The sequence below is a fragment of the Amphiura filiformis genome, chromosome 2, assembly GCF_039555335.1.
Source record: "Amphiura filiformis chromosome 2, Afil_fr2py, whole genome shotgun sequence".
NCBI lineage: Eukaryota > Metazoa > Echinodermata > Ophiuroidea > Amphilepidida > Amphiuridae > Amphiura > Amphiura filiformis.
In genome coordinates this window covers 62961598-62981912 of record NC_092629.1, presented here as the reverse complement: position 1 = coordinate 62981912, position 20315 = coordinate 62961598, and the positions used below count along the sequence as shown (strand labels likewise).

At 39.5% G+C, this 20315-nt stretch overlaps 1 protein-coding gene across 1 annotated transcript; it reads right to left on the bottom strand.

Moving 5' to 3' along the window:
• Positions 1-16198: 16198 nt before the first annotated feature.
• Positions 16199-17521, bottom strand: LOC140142017 (E3 ubiquitin-protein ligase TRIM56-like). Its single transcript, XM_072163923.1, has one exon. The coding sequence runs from the start codon at positions 17519-17521 to the stop codon at positions 16199-16201; it is 1323 nt and encodes a 440-aa protein (XP_072020024.1).
• Positions 17522-20315: the final 2794 nt, after the last annotated feature.

Sequence of the window (20315 nt, the reverse complement as noted above, 5' to 3'; positions counted from 1 at the left end):
AGTGCCAATACAATTATGACATTATGATATGTTGCATTCAATAATATAAGCCTACGTACACTTTACTTTTACTGTCACTAATATAATTATATAAACCTTTTCATAACAATTTTATACTAGGTGAACTTCGCGATTAATAAACTGGCAGATTCTAAAATCAGAATTATTCAGTATTGAAGTGCCAATACAATTATGACATTATGATATGTTGCATTCAATAATATAAGCCTACATACACTTTACTTTTACTGTCACTAATATAATTATATAAACCTTTTCATAACAATTTTATACTAGGTGAACTTCGCGATTAATAAACTGGCAGATTCTAAAATCAGAATTATTCAGTATTGAAGTGCCAATACAATTATGACATTATGATATGTTGCATTCAATAATATAAGCCTACGTACACTTTACTTTTACTGTCACTAATATAATTATATAAACCTTTTCATAACAATTTTATACTAGGTGAATTTCGCGATTAATAAACTGGCAGATTCTAAAATCAGAATTATTCAGTATTGAAGTGCCAATACAATTATGACATTATGATATGTTGCATTCAATAATATAAGCCTATACGTACACTTTACTTTTACTGTCACTAATATAATTATATAAACCTTTTCATAACAATTTTATACTAGGTGAACTTCGCGATTAATAAACTGGCAGATTCTAAAATCAGAATTATTCAGTATTGAAGTGCCAATACAATTATGACATTATGATATGTTGCATTCAATAATATAAGCCTACGTACACTTTACTTTTACTGTCACTAATATAATTATATAAACCTTTTCATAACAATTTTATACTAGTATTTTGATGTAATTAATATCAGTATAATTTCGAGTTCAACTGAATGCTTTCATCATGATTAACATCAAAAATGGACTATGGAATAGTCTATTGCCATAGATGTGCTAACATAACCTGCGAGTGGTTCAGCCGAAAGCCGTGTATATAATTATAGACAAAATAAGACATTTTACACGAATCTGTAATTTAGATACCGGTACTGACATGTATCTAAATTAGCTGCATGTCAACTTCGTCAGCACTGCTGTTTTCTTTGTTTTTGGCCAATTAAGTTTGTCATTTCAAAAATACCAAATGACAATTTGAATGACTTATCCTTGACTTTTAAGCAATTTATGAATAATTTTAATTTTTTTACACTTGCGCTGGGATCACTGAATGGGTCTTTTAGCCCTAAGTGTAAATTCAAGCTTAGGTTAAACCGCTATGGGGGGAAATGTCAACATCCTTGTAGTAAGTATGTAGACTTGCCATACTTTTTTGTGGCCATCGTTTGTCTGGGGTCAGGCCTCTGAGTAATACAGGTGGTATGCGCCGTGCACTCTCTAAATTCAGTAAATTTCCATCGTCAACCGTGTAATTGAATGGGATTATTTTGAAATTTTAAAACGCTTGAAATATCACAAACAAATAGGCCTATATTAATAAATAATATAAATACAAGCTAAAACCGTTGGGGTTCGATAATGAACCACAACTAACCGAGTCCCGGGAACCGAGTACATGGAAAATGCCATCATTACGGCCGGGCGGTTTCACAAGTTGCCGGCTCTATCATGCCACTCGCCGCCTGGAGTAATAGTAATTTGAATAAATTTGAACAGGAGGCCCTCTGTTGAGAAATTATCGCCACTTTGAATCAGCTGAGCTTTGAATAACTTTGTTAGGAGGCCCTCTATTTTTTGCATGTTCACTAACTAAACTAAAACAAAACTCGTTTGAGGGAGGCTTTTGTTCGTAGTGTTATGTTTTTTTCCTTAAAAACTATGACTTGTGTTAATCATGAGTATTACTTAGGAATACTGAAACAAATTCAAAAACAAATTCAAACGTAATTGGCTCCCAATTACCAGGAATGAAGGGTTCTTAAACACCACGGAAATTATATTCATTATTAATGACTAGCATTATTGGTGGCAAATATTGTCCACTTACTTACTTAGTAGTATTAACTTACTTACTTACTTACTTAAAATTTTTGAGAGCCTGCCTGATTAAGGGTGGGGCTTATTAACGTAATAAAAGAAACGATTCCATCCAATACGACCGAAGCGTAAGGAATTATCAGGAAGAAGTGCCATCTGATTGAAACATTTTCCCCCATTTCTATTCACCTGTACTTGCCACTACTTGGGCCTGGTGGAAAGGGGGCCCACCAGACCAATATTCAAAGAAACAATCAGATTATGACAATGAGATTTAAATAATACTGCCCCACCACGACAACAGGACCCAACCAATTCGCTGTCGTAGTGCACGTTAGAATATTACCGTTGCTAGGTCAACTGGCTCACACTTTCTTTGTTACGAACCTCTGATCGAAATTATCACAACACAAAGCCTATGGCATATCAAAATTCAGAACAGGTGTATGAGCCCAGGCTTGAACCAGTAATCAATGGTTACTAACGTGCACTACGACAGCGAATACCTCCGTTAAAAAAAATTAAAAAAGAGAGCAAATGCTGCGCACTACCAAGAGTGATGAAAAAGACAAGCAGAAAAAGAAGTGGTAGCCCAGCAAAAGCATGAAAAAAAGCGCAAAAAAAAGCGCAGTGATTTATAGTGCGATACGCACAGGCACAACGCCAAGACGTTAATCCACAAGCCTCAGCACACTTTACAGGCAACTGTTTGTTACGAGTGCATCAAAAAACTAGACATGGGATTTTCTATACAAAAACAAAAATCCCACCCAAGCACCCCCTCAACAGTCAACACAACCTCCCCCACCCATCCCCCAAACACACATAGGGGGCCTATATGCAGGACACGTGACAAAACACAGAAAACATTCCCATATCACAGTGCAAATAATATGGTCCACTATGGCAAGAAAAATATATATATATATAAACACACAATGGTAAATGAAAATTGCATCCCAATAAAAACCAAGATCAAAGGAAAATTTCTTAAAATTATAACCCAGTTTTCCCTTGCTTTCTGCAATTTTATATTCTGTGCCAAATTTAACTTTCACCATGTTCTTATAAGCTTGAAAACTAGGATTGACATCCTGAAATTGGCATCTATGAATATAATATTTCAAACATAAAACAAGAAAGTTGATGGCATTTTTGTGCTCAGATTCTTCAACATCCAAAACAAACATTTTCTGAAAATTTGAGACTCCAAAACACTCCCTGGTTTTACTTTCACGGTTGAATCAAGGCACTCAAGCCATCCCACAAACAAGTAATTTTGTCACATTCACAAAACAAATGCGCCAGGGTCTCATCATTTGTTTTACAAAAACAACAAAATGGAGAATTAGTTCTACCAATCTTATGAAGAAATTTATTAGTACAAACAGCTCTATGAAAAGTAAAATACTCTCATGTGAGTTTCATTAGGCCTAGCCTACTGCAAGTAAAGTTGTTATCATGAATTTTATTCCAGTCAATTACCGGTATCATCTTCAAGATTCAAGGCATCAATCCAAAATAGTTCGGTGTTTACAGGGCTGTACTTTGCTTTCAAAATATTGTAAGAATACTTGGTGATTGAAATAATTACATTTCTTGCACACCAAATAAAGTGTTATACAAAGAAAAGAGCTTGGCCTTGGAATACCCAAACTTGATGAAAATAAATATAGGCCTATCAAAAAATAAATGCAAAAAACATACTCACTGTACAGTGTACGAAGTAGGAACTCACATTATCCGTTAAACATAACAGCGTTTGGTGCCATTGTCGTAAGCGCGTGCGTTTGCGGCGATAGACCAATAAGACCATGCGGTGGTGTATTCCTTCTTCTTTACAGCTTCTTGTCCCTGAATGACGACGGCGCGGAGATTTGTGAATTAATCGGACTCTACACATCGTCATCATCCCTATATCTTCGTGTTAAAAATTGCCGTGATAGTACAGCGAATCCTCTCGTTTTTTAACAGCTACGCATCGCGATTTTGTTCGAGATAGGCCGAGCGACTCAGGCTAAGCATGACTATCATATGAGATACCACAGCGTTTCTATATTCTACACCGTACGATTTGTGCATGCTCTAGTACCCCATATGATGTTTCTATTGCAAGAAAAAAAAATTGTTTTCAGGTAAAACCAGGGTTTTGTTTCCAGTAGGCCTACACTCACTCGAAAAGCAGTACACTAATTAGCGGGGCCTTGCAGCTTGCTGTGGATATCTTTTACTGCATTTTTAATGTAAAAAATTTGAAATCCAATGTAAAAATTGAGATATATTTAATTTTGAGAATGACAATTATACTTTATAGGAAAGGAACGCGTTTAGCCCATTTAGTTAAGTTCCAGGTGCACGTCCTATAAAACAATGCATATGGAATCTTTCTTTCCCCGGGCTTTCTTTATCTGTGTCAATAATAGAATATTGATTTCAACGGAATATTGAGCTGTATGGAAAAAAATATTTATAATACAGGGTGTTGACACTGTGCTCTACATTCTCAGCACACTATCCCGGAAGCTTGACAAGAAGAACATCCGACTTTACCGCGACGACGGACTTGCAGTTTATATCAAAAGTACATCGGGCATCGCAGCTGATCGAGCACGGAAAGATATCGCTAAGACATTCCGCGACTTAGGCCTAAAAATCACCATCGACTGCAATCAACTTCCTTGACATCACCCTCAACCTAAACAATGGTAAGTACTATCCATATCGCAAACCTAACGACAGGCCCCTGTACATCCCCAAGGACTCCAATCATCCGCCTTCAATCATCAAGAACCTGCCAGCCTCGGTCAGTAGACGCATATCAGACAATTCGTACGGCATGGAAGCATTCAACGACGCAGCACCAGTATACAACGACGCATTAAGATCCAGTGGATACTCCGAAAACATATCCTACACAGAAAACAGACCTAAAGAGGACGCGAAACCGGATACGCAACATCATTTGGTTTAATCCACTGTACAGCAAGAATGTCACAATCAACATTGGCTCAACAAAATATTCAACAGGAACACAGTTAAGGTAAGTTACAGCTGTATGTCCAACGTAGCCAGCATTATCAAGTCTCACAACAAGAAGGTTTCATCCAAGAAAGAAGACCAGAAAGGAAGGACAGGTAAGTTATGCAATTGCCGCAAGAATACAACATGTCCCCTACAAGGTAAGTGTCTAACCCCAGCATCATCCTACAAAGCAGAAGTGAAAGCAGCAAACGAGGACAACACCAAGGTCTACATCGTACTTACTGAACTGACCTTCAAGAAGCGTCATCATTACTCGTTGATGGTCGATAAACGTCCCAATAAATCGGACTTAGTCACCGGTCAGTTCTACAGCATAGATATCCATGGCTAACGATGGTTAACTATGGAAACATGTTAAAGGACATCAAGAAAATGTTCTAAGTTATTTATTTTCAGCTCTTTCGAGACGAGTAATGGATAGCCTATATTCTGTAGATTTAGGTTTTGTCTGTGACTGCTAATGTGAGGCCGTCGTAGGTCGTACGGGGCTCAAACTCGGTGGGTGGGTGTAGTTCTGTCCTGGCAAGAAGAAGTTTATGTTCGTTAAGTCATCCGACCCCGGGGCCCCCTCCAAGGGGTCATTTGAGGTCAAATGACTAAAAACTGCCATATGGGCATGAAACTAGGTCCTACGGACTCAAACTCGGTGGGTGGGTGTAGTTCTGTCCTGGCAAGAAGATGTTCATGTTCGTTAAGTTATCCGACCCCGGGCCCCTCCCAGGGGTCATTTGAGGTAAAATGACTAAAAACTGTCATATGGGCATGAAACTAGGTCGTACGGGGCTCAAACTCGGTGGGTGGGTGTAGTTCTGTCCTGTCAAGAAGATGTTTATGTTCGTTTTAAAGTCATCTGACACCGGGTCCGCTCCCAGGGGTCATCTGAGGTCAAATTACTAAAAGTGTCGTATGGGCATGAAACTTGGTAGGTACAGTCAACATTTAAAACAACATTTTTTGAAGGTCATTTTGGGGTCATCCAAGGTCACCACGGGTCATCTGAGGTCAAATTAGTAAAAACTCATATATGGGCATGAAACTTGGTGGGTACAGTCAACATTTAGAGTTATAAGTTTAGATCATTTTGGGGTCATCCAAGGTCACCCAGGGGTCATCTGAGGTCAAATTACTAAAACTGTCGTATGGGCATGAAACTTGGTGGGTACAGTCAACATTTAGAGCCAAATTTTTGGAAGGTCATTTTGGGGTCGCCAGGGGTCATCTGAGGTCAAATTAGTAAAAACTGTCATATGAACATGTCACCATCAGCCTGGTAATCGCGCCCAGCCGAGAACCGCCAAATATGGTAACCGCCTAGTCTATTTTAAAACTGATGCATCAATGACTATGTTCATCATGTCATTATTGTATCATTCTCACATACATTAGGAAATGAATTTGGAGAATAGAGGCCTTGCATGTGACATATCATCCCGTAAATATGGCGGACTACTCAAATGCATTCAACAAAAGCATGATTGCAATCAAATAGGTTGATGACAACATTTGATTGAATGGACTGCACTCCGCCATAACTACGGTGAAGGACACCGGCTCAAATCCTTTGTTTGGAGCCAATCGATAATTTCATGCAGGGCCTCTATACTTTCTGTTAATAAAATACTATGCTGACCTCACACTCCAGTAATTTCAGATCATTGAGCTCAGTAATACATCAAAGAATGTCTTCCAATTCATGAAAACAAATAGATAATCTGCATATCGGATTAAAAGCTTGAGGCATTTCAATTGCAAGGCCCATTACTTATACACCAACAACAACATAGGCCTACAAGTGTATATAATGTAGCATGTGCACACATTATCATGTTGTGGATGTTGAATCAAGCTGCAGTGCCTACCCATTCCCAAATAAATGCAGTGACCAACCGGTGTTCACTCATGATTGACGTACTGATCATTATGTATGATTTAAACTCATAGGTTTTGGCAATTTGGGAGGGGTGGGTTCAAAATGACCCCATAGGATTATACGGGGTAAAAATTTCAAATTGCTCAAATACCCTTTCAAATATATCAAATTATTTAAATAAATAAATGAATGAATGAATGAATGAATGAATGAATGAATGAATGAATGAATGAATGAATGAATGAATAAATAAATAAATGAACAAAAAATTGAACAAATTGTAGCGTAGCATTAAAATCATAATAACCATTGCTGGCAGGCGGATTCGAACCAACGATATTGACATTACCAGTCTGATGCTCTAACACGGAGCTATGCCATCATCTAGTAATGAGGGTCGAGTTTTTAGCATATACAGTGTTTGTCTGTGAAAATGCCGCCTTGTGAAATAAATAAATATAAAGTCTCAATTTTTAATTTAAATTTATTTGATAATTTTCTAACCTATATTTTCTTTAGAGCAGGGACAAATATTTCCCCTTTTATCCAATTTGGCCGCTAAATAAGAATCTACTTCTTTTATTACTGATTTAATTCCGCGATTTGTTCCATTCAGCAATATCAAAGATTAATGTCAAGCATCTCACGGCAGATATTTAGTTGGCTTAGTGGTTTTGCACAGTGCTTTTTAACCGGGAGGTACCGAGATCGATTCCCACCTCTGCCTGCAATTTTTTTTCAAGACTGGGAAATAATAACCTGACATTCGCTGCTGACATTCGTACTGCAGAAGCGGAGTTGTAACTTGTTAAACTTTGCTCCTTCCGTAAAAGGGTACATTATTTTGGCACTACATTATTTCTTTTTTTCCACATTGCTGGTAGGCCCTATTAAATATCAAATGGTCATAATTGGCGGTCACTTCAAATCATCGCCAACTGAACGAGGTTCAGGAATGTACTCTCATTGTTAATTGTTGGTTAATCCACCACTTGAACAGGACTTAACCAAAGCAAACCAAGACTTAAGCTTTTTTACGAATGCTATACATAAGTACAAGCTTATTATCCTCTTCAACAATAGGATTAAAGATTGGTGCTTGACTGGAATTACGTGCTAGTGTCATTGGTTATTGTTAAAAGGCAATAAGGTGTGTAATTGCAATATTTCCTCTGAATAGGAAAGACTCTCTACATCGAACCATGGATGCTGGTGGTTCGAATTAAGCCCGATCCTGACTCCACTTCGCAGCGGTATGCGATGCTGCGATGCTTTTCAAACATCTCAGCATCCCGCGATGAAATTAAAATGTACAGGTGGAGTCAGTATCGGGCTTTAGGAATAAAAACCCAATTCGAAATGATGCGCTTGAGAATTCAACAATATAAATAATGGTAGCTCTATTATAATACACATTAATGATAAAATTCCAAAATATAGGGCCTAATGCGTTTTCTGTCTTTGCTTGTCACGTGGTAGCGATTATATTTTTAAATAAGTTTCAAATGAATTACAACAAGACTTAGTGGCCGAGTGGTCTAAGGCGCTAGGCTCATAGAGTACTAAGCGTTGCGCCGTGAGTTCGAACCCCGCCTCTGCCAAACTTTAAAAGAAGTAAATTAAAATTTGACTTTTTTTAATTTCATATTTGGGAAATGTGACTGGGAGAATTTATGTATGGTGTGGAGTGGTGTGATAGGGCATGTACTTTAACTGGCCGGCGCGGTCCGGTGACTAAGTCTTTATTGGGCGTTTTATCGGCAGTCAACGAGTAATGATTATACCCACCAGCAGTCATTCAGGGACAAGAAGCACATGTACAGCACTGAATTATCACGGTATGTATGGGATCTAAAGAAGGAGAAGAAATACACCATCGCATGGTCTAAGATCGGAATTTAGTATCAAAGTGCCGACACTAAAACCAGGGCCGTTCCTAGGGATTTTGCCGCCCTAGGCAAAGCCTCTCCCTGCCGCCCCACCAAACCATACAAAAAAGTGTGAAGGGGGGATACCCCCATGAAACCTCATCAGTTTTTTCCAGTGGCGGAGCTAGGGTTTGTGGCGCCAGAGTATACATAATGACGCACCCCCAACAATTGCGCGTGGAGCGAGCAAAAATGTGCACAAGTAGGGCTTACCACTAATTAATTTTGGTTATAATGAAATTGAATATCGGTCTTAAATTTATATTTCAAACGATTTTGTGCGAAATGCGAGCGAAGCGCGCGAAAAGTTTGACTTTCATCACTTGGAGGGGCGCAGAATCGATGCTGAATTAGTCAATTCGGCGCCACCTAAGGGCGGCGCCTGCTCTAAGGGTGGCGCACGTGCCCCCACCTCCCCCATCGCTACGCCACTGGTTATTTCCGCCCTGTTTTCTGTTTCTCTTTTCGCCCCCTTTTTATTTATTTTTTATCCGCCCTCATTTTGTCTTCCCTTTTCTTTCTCCATTCCCGTTTTTTTTCTTTTTGCGCCCTTGTTTTGCGCCCCTCTACGTTTGCCGCCCTAGGCGACCGCCTTACCTGGCCTAATGGTAGGAACGGCCCTGACTAGAACAAGTTCAACCTCACAAATTTCACCAAAGATATTACGTAAGTATTTCTCTCACGTCCGCAATACCCATCTCATGTCGTCCTCTACGACAGACCAAATTTCTCTATCGTCCGCATTAATAGGATAAGGCCTCCGGTAAGGGAGCGATCGTTATTTATGGCAGGGGGGGAATGGGTAAAAATAGGGGGGAACACGAAATTTTGTTGTGGTCTTGAGGGGGGAACCTGAAATTTTAGTTGAACCAGGAGGGGGATTGTTAAATTTTAAATGGAGAAAATTGGGAAAACAAGGGGAACGCGAAAATTTTGAGCGGACACGAGGGGGAACGCGAAATTTTTGTCGATATTTTGCCAAAACACCCATTCCCCCCTGCCGTAAATAACGATCGGTCCCTAAGTAGCGTATAGCCATCAGTTGTCTGATGACTAGTCGCATTAGCGTGAAATTCAGACTTTCGTTCCACAAGTTCTACTCGTATTATTAGCTCTGCTTTAATGCATCGAGCACTCTGCACGAAGATATTCATCTTTCTCCAAGTAAGGCAAGAACCGCAAACCGCCGCCACAACACCGACACCCCAGCAGACTTTTTGTGTTAAAGGGGGGTAACCCTATTGGTTTTGGATATGGATTGTCTTTAAAATTACATAATAATATCAAATATTGCCCCTTTATGCTGCTTTGTGAGAAAACGAGAGCATTTTCAGCGTAAATGTGAATAAATAGCCAAATTTGCAATCCAATACCTTGGTATACGTGAATTGCATTATGGGCAGGCAAGCAACAACAACAATTCCCGTTCGTATGACGACAATGCTGTACAATGCCCGGCCCGTATTGAACGGAAAATATTTGGTTTTTTTCGTTCCATTTCAGAAAAAAAGGAAACAAAATATATTTCCCCTTGCAATATGAACATTTCAAATGAATATAAAAAAGTTTGGGTTAAAAATGGAGAGGAAAAAAAACTTCCGATACCGGGATTTGAACCGGGTATCTTTCGGGTAAAACACAACGCGCTAGTCGATTGAGCTAAATCGCCCACTTCGTCCATCCTGGAATTGTATAAGTATATATACGGCGTACCGTCTCGTCAGCAGTTAGTGTGGTTCGCTTTTTTCACAGAATGTGTATGACGCGAAACCAAAGTAGCTGTTGAGGAGACTGATGATTCGCAATAATTCCGTTCCCACAATTCCGACGAAGTTTTCGTATTTACAAACTGGTATACCTGTAAAACCGCTGTGATTCATGATTTCTCCGGAAATACATCGACTTGGAGCGTCAAATTTCAGGATAGTAATGAGAAAAATAGTATCTATCATGTGATACCAAAACCTCATCAACAATGAAAAATATCGGGGGGATGATGCTGTCGATCGGGTCACGGACCTTTAACTTGAAAAGTCAACACAAATGCGGCACACCCAGGGCCGTAGCAAGGTTGAAAAATGTGGGGCGGTCATCACAAATGTGGGGCGGCCAAATTACAAATATATGCCCAAATTGAAATAAAGATAAGAAAAAACATAACAAATTTCTCAAAAAGTGGGGCGGCCATGGCATCCCCGGCCGCCCCGCTTGCTACGGCCCTGGGCACACCCATAGTAACAACGCTCTGCAGGGTCTATTGTTCTATTGTTTCCGATTAGAGCGCTGACATATTGGAAAATGTTGCCAATCAATATTCATGAGAGTGTACATTCAACGTCCAGTTTGCGAAATTGGGTGAGTTGTGTTTGGTAGGTGTGAAATACATCTGACTGGGCGTTTTAATTACGTAACGAATAAAGGCATTGACATCGTCGAATGGCTGCCCAGTGCTGTTATGTGTTTAGTTATTATATAGGCCTAATAATTATTATTAAATGTATTCATCATTCCTTTCTTTTCCGTACTTATGCTTTCCTAGGCCTACATTTTATCACTCCCTCGCTCTCATTGTCCCCTCTCACCCTCCCTCTCTCATTCCCATCATTTTCCTTATATTTCTATTTATCTACTTGTTTTCATTATCCCTTCCTCCAGCCCTCTCTCATTCTCCATATCCCCTCCTCTCCTCTTCCTCCCTCCCCCTCCCAAGACTTCTCACAGAGGTGAATCTGTCCCTCCCCAACCCCCTCCCCTCTTTGGATACGCCACTATTTCTATACCAATCTCCTTCTTAAAATAAAATTAAATGGAAATTTCTTAAAACAACCTTTATAGGCCTATACTTATACTTACATGTATACGTATAGCGATTACCATATACGGTGTAATATAGATAATGTATATGGACTGGAAATGGCAGCCTTCATACATTCTAATGTGTAATCGATCACCAAGAGCATTCAATTTATTTAAATGAAACACCTATCGTCAGGTGGGTGGTAAAGATGATTGCATCGACAGCTTAAAAGCCTCCTTATAGTCTTCAGACCCACACAAGCACACATTTGGAATACATGAGTACAATGGTACCACTTTACACATGACTGCCCTTACACATGACTGTAGTGTGGTCACTTATTGATACTCGCCTGTTGTGTAGAGCGTTAATATGATGCCGGATCAGTGACCAATTTAATGGCGGAACCCCTTTATTCGAAACAATGGTACCACTTTTATGAATAGCCTGTCGCAACTTCTAATCGGCATCAAACGAACAAAAGATTATATAATCTATTGCGACTCTATTTCTATTTAAAACCTCTTTGCATAGTAAGGCCACATATGAGGGATGCATGATGAAGAATAGTTGCACAGCACATAATCACATGAATGCATAATTAATTAAGTTAGATTTTTCATTGCACCTTTAAACAGTTTTGTAGTGAGGGGAACCGGAGATTTAAAAGTGATGTTGAGTTTGTTCCAGGACACTGATCCTCTTGAATGTTAAGCCGAGAACTAGACATCAAGACATCATCCAGAACTTTAAACAAATTAAAAAGTGGCGCATAGCCTGTGTTATTGTGCATCACATGCGAAAATTTTATTTGATTCGGTTGAATGGTTGCGAAGAAATTTAACAATTATATAATGCGCGCATCAATACAGTTCATTCCAAGTTTGATCAGCAGGCGCTTTTTTCATACTGGCTCACCGCTTCCTAAAGTTTGTGCATCTCATTAAATTTTGTCCACATTATCTATATAATCCGACGGTGTTATGTTATTCATGTTTCACTGAAGATGAATAACAGTTTGTCCGAGAAAGCTCCGAATTTTGCAATTGGAAGCTTTCCAACTTTAATTCTTATGTTGTGCAAATATTTTATATTTTAACTTTCCAAAGAACAACTTTACGTGTGATTTTTGATACCATGCAACATTAATGTTGAAGTTTCAAAAGATTTCAACTTTGTATAACAATTTCTTGAAAATATTCCAAAAACATGTGTGTGAGAATGTTTTTAAGCCAGATGGAATTCTTTATGCAATAATTCTTTATACAACATTTATATCAACATTAACGAAAAAAGATATGTACAAGTACCGAGCATCATCTTACATGTAAGCTTTTATTTTCAATATCGTGCAGGTTGTCAAAAATGAACAAAACCAATTTTATATAATTAAATGTTTTACAAGAAACAGATTATCTAAAAAGCACGAAAAAGATTTCATGGTACAAAATATGAAGCCCATTGACAGTACGCATTAGTTCGCATTGTGTTGAGTGATCTTTCTTTCAAACTTGGAATGAAGTGAATTGATGCATGCGTTATGTAATCGCTCATTTCTACGCAATGCAGTCAACCGATTCCAGTAAAGCTAGTGTACAAGATGTAAAATAAGACGGGCTACACACTGATTTTTTTTTTTGGATTCTGATGTCTATTTCTCGACTTACGTCCAAATTCATTCGCCCGGTAATTTTTTATGGGACACTCTGTATATCTGAAAGTTCTTTCGCCTGACCCAGTCCTTGAGTTTGGAAGGACAAGATTACCCTGCTTGCCTCCCCTAGTTTGATAGGTGCTTGTATCTAGGTCAGTTCACCCTAGACATCCTAACATATATTTGATAGGGAAACGCCTGTTGACTTTTAATATGTGACGTGTCATGTCAAAAGGAGACACTTTTGGGCAGGTTATCGATTTTGAGGTTTTTACATATCTTATATAAAGAGGTATTTTGCTATACAACGACGTTTTCCCTGATGAAATCGGACATTCCTAAGCGAAGATATTGAGTTTGTAAGTTATGGCATAATAAAATTGGAAATTGAGATAACGGCCTTTAAAATTATCATTGACAATGTTGAGAGTAGGAAGTACCTTGAAAAATGTCTCAAAAATACAAGATGCCGGTTATTCCGGTCTGAAACTATCAGACAATATTTTTAACATTAATAACATCACAAATTCGCAACAAACCGAAATTGTGAAAAAATCACACCCGGGCAGATTTTTGGCTATTTCTCCATCTACGATCCTGCCCAAAAGTGTCTCCTTTTGACATGACACGTCACATAATAGTTTTACCAGCTCTGTTTTGGAGCTTAGTCAACTTGTTGAGATGTTTTTAGCAGCATTACCCACACCACATCGCCGAAGTCCAGGGATGGAAGAATTAATGATAGGTACATCGTATTCAGTGTGTCCTCTTTGAAGAAATCCCTGGTTCTGACATGAATAAGGTGACCTCCCCACGAGAGAGTGGGATCCAGAGTTTGACCTCTTCAAGGACAAATATCATTGGTATAAATCAAAATTTTGTAAATAAACGTATCCAAAGCAGTATAATATAAACGTAGACGCAAGCTATTAATACGGCACGTAAGACTACAGCTGTTCCGAACTCAGCCAGGAACCCTGTTTTCAGACGAAAATGTTGATGTTGTCACAATGAATTCATAAGTAATTATATCCTCAAGAGACCCACATAGAGGAATACGACATCTATCCTGAACCAATCTGTATTCTGTTGTCTGCAAAAGCCGACGATCAGACAGAAATTTTAAAAGGAACATGTCCAGATATCAGCGTTAATTTCATGGTAAGCATAAAACGCCGCGTGAAAACGCCAACTTACAGTCACAAAATATATAATATTATATAGTTAAGCGAATGAAAACGTATGAAAGTATGTGGGAAAGAACTGTGTTAACAATGACGAAGTATGTGCCTGTAAAGATTTGTCTTTGGCATATCGCCTTTTGAAATATCAGCAAAAATATCAAAATTGGGAAAAACATCCTAAAATTTAAAGCAAAGACGATCGAACCTTCCAAACTAAATACATATTCGCATTCGGCGGCCCAGTCACTACCTGCTGTGATTTGGGGTAACTCGTCGCTTCCCCTCTCCAGTTACCTGTACTTTAAGTTTGCCTATACCATGTATACCCCAGGCCTTAAAGCGTAAGAGAACCCACACAGTTAATATGTCTATAGTTTTGGGTTTTAAGAAACATTTGGCTTGCTTTTTGTAAAACCAGAGCCATTAAATTTGGATGGAAATGTCTTTGAACTTCAACAACTTCAGGACTTGCCCAATGTCTACTCTAGCTGTTACATATACATGTATAATACAAAAAAAAACACCGATTACTATTAATTTGTGCACGATTGATAGCTTTTCAACATTTAATCATTTTAGTCGCCGTCGTACTAGGCTACCTCTGTTTGTAGTGGACTTCTGACGTTCAATTTATTGTGGTTAAAAAAAAAAGAACTTAACATGGGCGTCTATGTAGAAAGATCCCAGAAACTGGGCTACTAAAATTAGCCATGCATGTAATGCATCTTTAAATGGATGACATTCAAAACCGATTCCAGCTCGATTCCCCCGGGAGGACACTCACATATCCCAGCTATACGGATAATGTGCCGCGGCGACGACCCCCTTTTTCAGACCCACAGATTCCACTGGACATGCTGGATGGGGCTTCAACTATTTCACTTCTTATTAAACACTTTCACATGTGTCCACTCAAGAATTAATAGCCTTCCGTCACCAGTCATAGTCAAATCGGTTGGATTGTCCACTTCATCGGTCAATTGTCCTAAATACTGACCATCAGTGGAATAATGATAGACCCCACCTACACGATACGGTGGGCCTTGACTCGCGATCACAAACTCTTTGTCACCATTGAAATACACACCAGTTGGATTCCAAATAGATTCTTGACTGGTGGGACGCTTCAGTGTGTGTAAGAGTTGGCCTTCAGTGTTCAGTATTTGTGTGTTTGAGCTGCCATTACTGATAATGAGATAGTCAGCGTGTGGTGCAACTGCGACAAATCGCGGCTCAATTTTGATCAAGAAACTAGCGATGTGAGTGGTGTCCTCCTTGTGTATGCTGATGTACCTTTTCGTAGTCTCTCCAACAAAGATGTGATTTTTTGCATCTATAGCAAGACCAGAAAGTACAAGTTGGTGAGATGCGGTGCTACTTTGAGGAACTATGGCTTCAGTGGTATTATCTGGTGTAAAGTCTTCATTATCACGTGGTGATAATGTCGGTTTCTTATTGGATTTGGGCGAAGTGGGTGGAGCGCCACCAGGAGAACGACGACCAAACAATACCGATGTCCGTTTACGTAGTTTTGGAGAGCTGATTGTGAAAATACCATCTTTGACTTGATCGCGTCTTTCGGGTACTGTTGCTAAAGTTGGTAAAACAGCACTGCTGGTTTGATTTGATTTGCTCAAATCGGGAGGAGAAATTGTCTCAAATTTTGCACTCAGTTCACCATTGATATCAAATATTTTCACAAAATGTGTCGTATCAGTTACAAACAGCCTCCCTGATGACGTGATTGCTATTCCCTAGGGCCTGAAGATGGAAGATCTTGTTTCACGTCAATGTTATGCTTAAAGACACCATTCGATTGAAAAACTTTCACTTGTGCATTGGAGTAATCTGCTACTGCAAATTGTCCATCTGGATATGATGCTATACCCATTGCGTCCTTCAAGCAAGCCGCCATACCGAAATGCCCAACCATGTTCCATTCGCCGCGGAGGTCACGTCCAGTGGTGATCGATCCAAAGACCGGTAAATTGAATTCAACATCATTAGCGACGAATTTCACATCTGCAAGAGCATTAGGGGAAACAAAAGGTTCCACATCACTCAAATTTTCAAGCGTGTCTGTAAGTGTAGTGTAAACTGCTGCTATATCGTATGAGGATCCATTTTCTCTGACGTCGTGCGAGATGTGAAGCGCCCTCTTTAAGCATAAATATTTAGATTGGAGCATATCTTTGTCATTATTGATTTGTATTTCATGGTCTTGTCCAATCTTGGTAAGTTCATCTATCAGTTGTTCCTCTTTTTGTTTTATAGACATCAAAAACTGTTCCTTAATCTTCGCTGATGTTTCGGCAACATCGAGTTTCGCTTTCTGCAAAGCTTTCGTTAAGTCTTCACTTGCTTCATCAACAGCGTGGATAGCATCAGTAACTTGTTTCGTCACTTCCTCACAACGAGACGAAAGTGTTCGTAATTGCTTTCCCTTAAAACCAGGTATATCATCAACATTGACAAGCGCATGCGTATTGGATGGGTGATCAATCACGGTACAGTCACGACAAATAAGAATACCGCACGTGTCGCAGAAAAACCACAATACCTGGCCGTTGTGCTTGCAACAATATTGCTTGTTAGATGTGCGACTTATTTTCACTTTTCCTGATAGTATATCGTCCATGGAATACACTTCATGAGATTTAAGTTTTTTAACAGTTTTATGTATGCTATGACAATTATCACACAGATAATCTTCACACTCTACGCATCTGCCAATAGCATCCAAATCACAGTCTTCGCTGAATGTACACTTTGGTGCCGTTGTGTGACTCACCTCATGAGTCGCTTTTTGCTCAAAGTGTCTCGTAACGAAAATATTACTTTTAAACCCAGAAACACCTTTTGGTGGTAGAGTAAAAGTCCTTTTACATATTGGACAAGTTAATTTGTCTTTAGTAATTAACTTGTTGGTACAATGTTGACAGTACGTGTGTAAGCATGGTAATGCTTTTAGGTCATCCGTATGATTTGACCCGGAACAGATTCCACAGCTAAACAGATCATCACCTGTTGCTCTCTCATGTAAGTCTTCCAGATTTGTGCTCGTTTCCATTTTACTTCTTTATCTCGTCCAGTGTGAGCTATTAATCCGGTTGATATATTATATTTACGTTTTATACAATGTTCAACGTCAGCTTGTAAGAAACCCTCACGTTTGAAAGCTTGAAGTCCGTTTTTTTAGTAAGATTCGCACTTCATGAGCGCTCATGAGCATGTAGAGCAAGACCAGAGTCCTCCACTTTCAGTGACTTTGGCGGCTTCGTACGTAGTCTAGTCACAGGCTTGCAGCTATTAGTGTAGTAAGCATTCTGTTTGTTCGCACAAGGACCTAGTAGCTCAAGACGTCTTCGGTATTTAGGTTTATGCAAAGTAGCTCGGCAGACTTGCCTACAGGATTGAGTCTGCTGACATTTGTGGCTGGTATTCTCAGTTGTCGTATCGGTGCCGATTTCAGTAGCTTAACATAGAGTGCAATGTCGCGACATTGATGAGTTTAAGAATAATGTGAAGATTGTGCATCGCAGACTATTCCATTTTGGAGTGCCACATCGTGTGTCACTGATAGAATATGTCTTTTCTACAGAAGATATCCTTGCAACAGCGTTCAATAAGAAAATGTGTGTATTTAGCATTTGGCAACATTGACTGTGATGTCCCGGGGTCGATGTCTTCTATATTTATATCCTTTAATAGGTTACATCCCTTTATTGCTAATTATCTGAACTGGTCACTTTCATCGCTACTTTCATATCCTTTGTAATTAATTAAGCATGCAATTCTGTGGGTCTGCTCCAATGTTTGAGGCAAGTATCCGCTATGGGCATGGGAGGTATGTGGCTGATTCGTTGAAAGTAGCCTAATTATTGCGAATCTCATAGATGCGCTATTAACAGGAATATAGCGATGAGCTTGAATATAGTTCAGCAACTAAATGGTTTAATGAACATTAATTGGTTGAACATTATAAAAGAAACACACAGTAAAAAGCTTTTCAGCACTTCTATGATTTAAACAAAAACGAATTGCAAACTCGGTGTTTCATCAAATCTTGGTTACTTATCAAAAGCACAAATTCCCGGCATCAATTAGTAAAACTAGCGGGAGACCCGCGCTTCGCGCGGGTCCCCGCTAGTTGAGTAAACGGGAGCGGTTAGTAAACCGTGGGTGGTTAGTAAACATGGTCAACGGTGATGATAATCATGGTGTCTTGGAGATTATTCATCCAGTATAGTAGTAATGATCATGTAAGCTTGTGTTAGCTACTGTCATATTAAAGAAGCTATGACTAAAATGATTATCCAGACCTGTGATAATGTTGTTACTGACTCAATCTCTCAGATTTCTTTTGAAACAGCTCGTGACAAAATGGTTGATTTTAACTTTATCCCAACAAACGTAAAACATTAATGTTAGAAGAGGTTGCTAGAAAAAGTTTCATTTTCGGGTTATAATGGTATAAAACATGTAAGCAACATGTTTAAAAGTTGCAGCAAAACATTTTAAGCGAGCCCGTGTTGTTAATAGCTAGGCCTACATAGCCAGGATTTATTTGTGGGGACGCAGAATTTCCAAAATGTGGACTTTCAAGTTCCACTAAAGTGGCCTCATCCACCCTAACATTTAGCCTTTTCGGACTATACTGAAAAGTTGCACGACTCTGTTGGCTACATTTTAACATTCCTCTGCAGGTAAAGTGGACTTTTTTGCAAATATGTCACCCAATGACCCCTATTCCATCAGCTTACACCCAATGATCCCCCCAAAATTGCTTCAAGGTCTTTGCTTTGACCAAGTTTCCAATTCTGAGGCGACACAGCCGGCTGCACGGCGCGCGACACAATGGTGCTTCGTGGCCATTCAAAAAGGTGGCGACAAAAAACTTCCGAGTGTGCCCCCCCTTCCCAAATTCCTGGATCCGCCACTGTCTCAGAGAAGCAGTAAATCACGTACACGTACGTAGGCCTACTCGCGGTAAGCCAACATTAAGTGCGTCCATACCATGCGCAGCAATGCGCGTGAAACCATGTACGCGCAGGTGCGTGACTCGCCACTTACCGCGCGTTTTGGACATCGCTTGCATTTGACGCGTTTGCTGTCATGACCTGACCCATAAGGTTATTGACCTCAACGGCCTAGCAACCGACCATTTTTTTTGTTATTTCCATAGTGATTGAATAGTTTTGCAAAAATGAACGTCAGATGGTTTAATGGCAATATGTACCCGATCAATGTACGAATAAATCAGAGCTGAAAGTCAAATCATCTCGGAGACTGCTTCTGGACAAGATTTAGCGACTTCCTTTTATTTATATAGATACTGCACTCCAAAGATGACATGACACCCTGTACAAAATGTATGTGTATCCTTGTTTGTTCTATCTGGATAAATTTATCTGTTTCACACAGCCTGCGTCACAGTTTTACTATACGGCTGTGAATCGTGGGTTATCACTTACTTTTTCAGCCATTATCAATCCACTGCAGGATGAAGGCCTCAGCATGATGTCTCCATGTGTCTCTGTTTTGTGCTTGTTGGTACCAGTTCACTTCTCCCCAGTAGTTTTGCAGCTCGTCCCTCCATCGCTTCCGTTGGCGTCCTCTATTTCGTTTCCTCCCATAAGGTGTCCAATGTGTGAGTGTTGAACTCCAACGATTGTCTTGTCTGCGGCTGATGTGGCCAGCCCAGGTCCATTTTCTGCTTTTGATGGTTTCCAAGATGTCTTGAACTTGGGTCTGCTCCCTGATCCATTTGTTTGTTTTCCTGTCCTTGTAGGTGATGTTTAATATACTTCTCTCCATGTTGTGCTGGGCTGCTGCTAGTTTTCTTTCCATTTTTGATGTTAAGG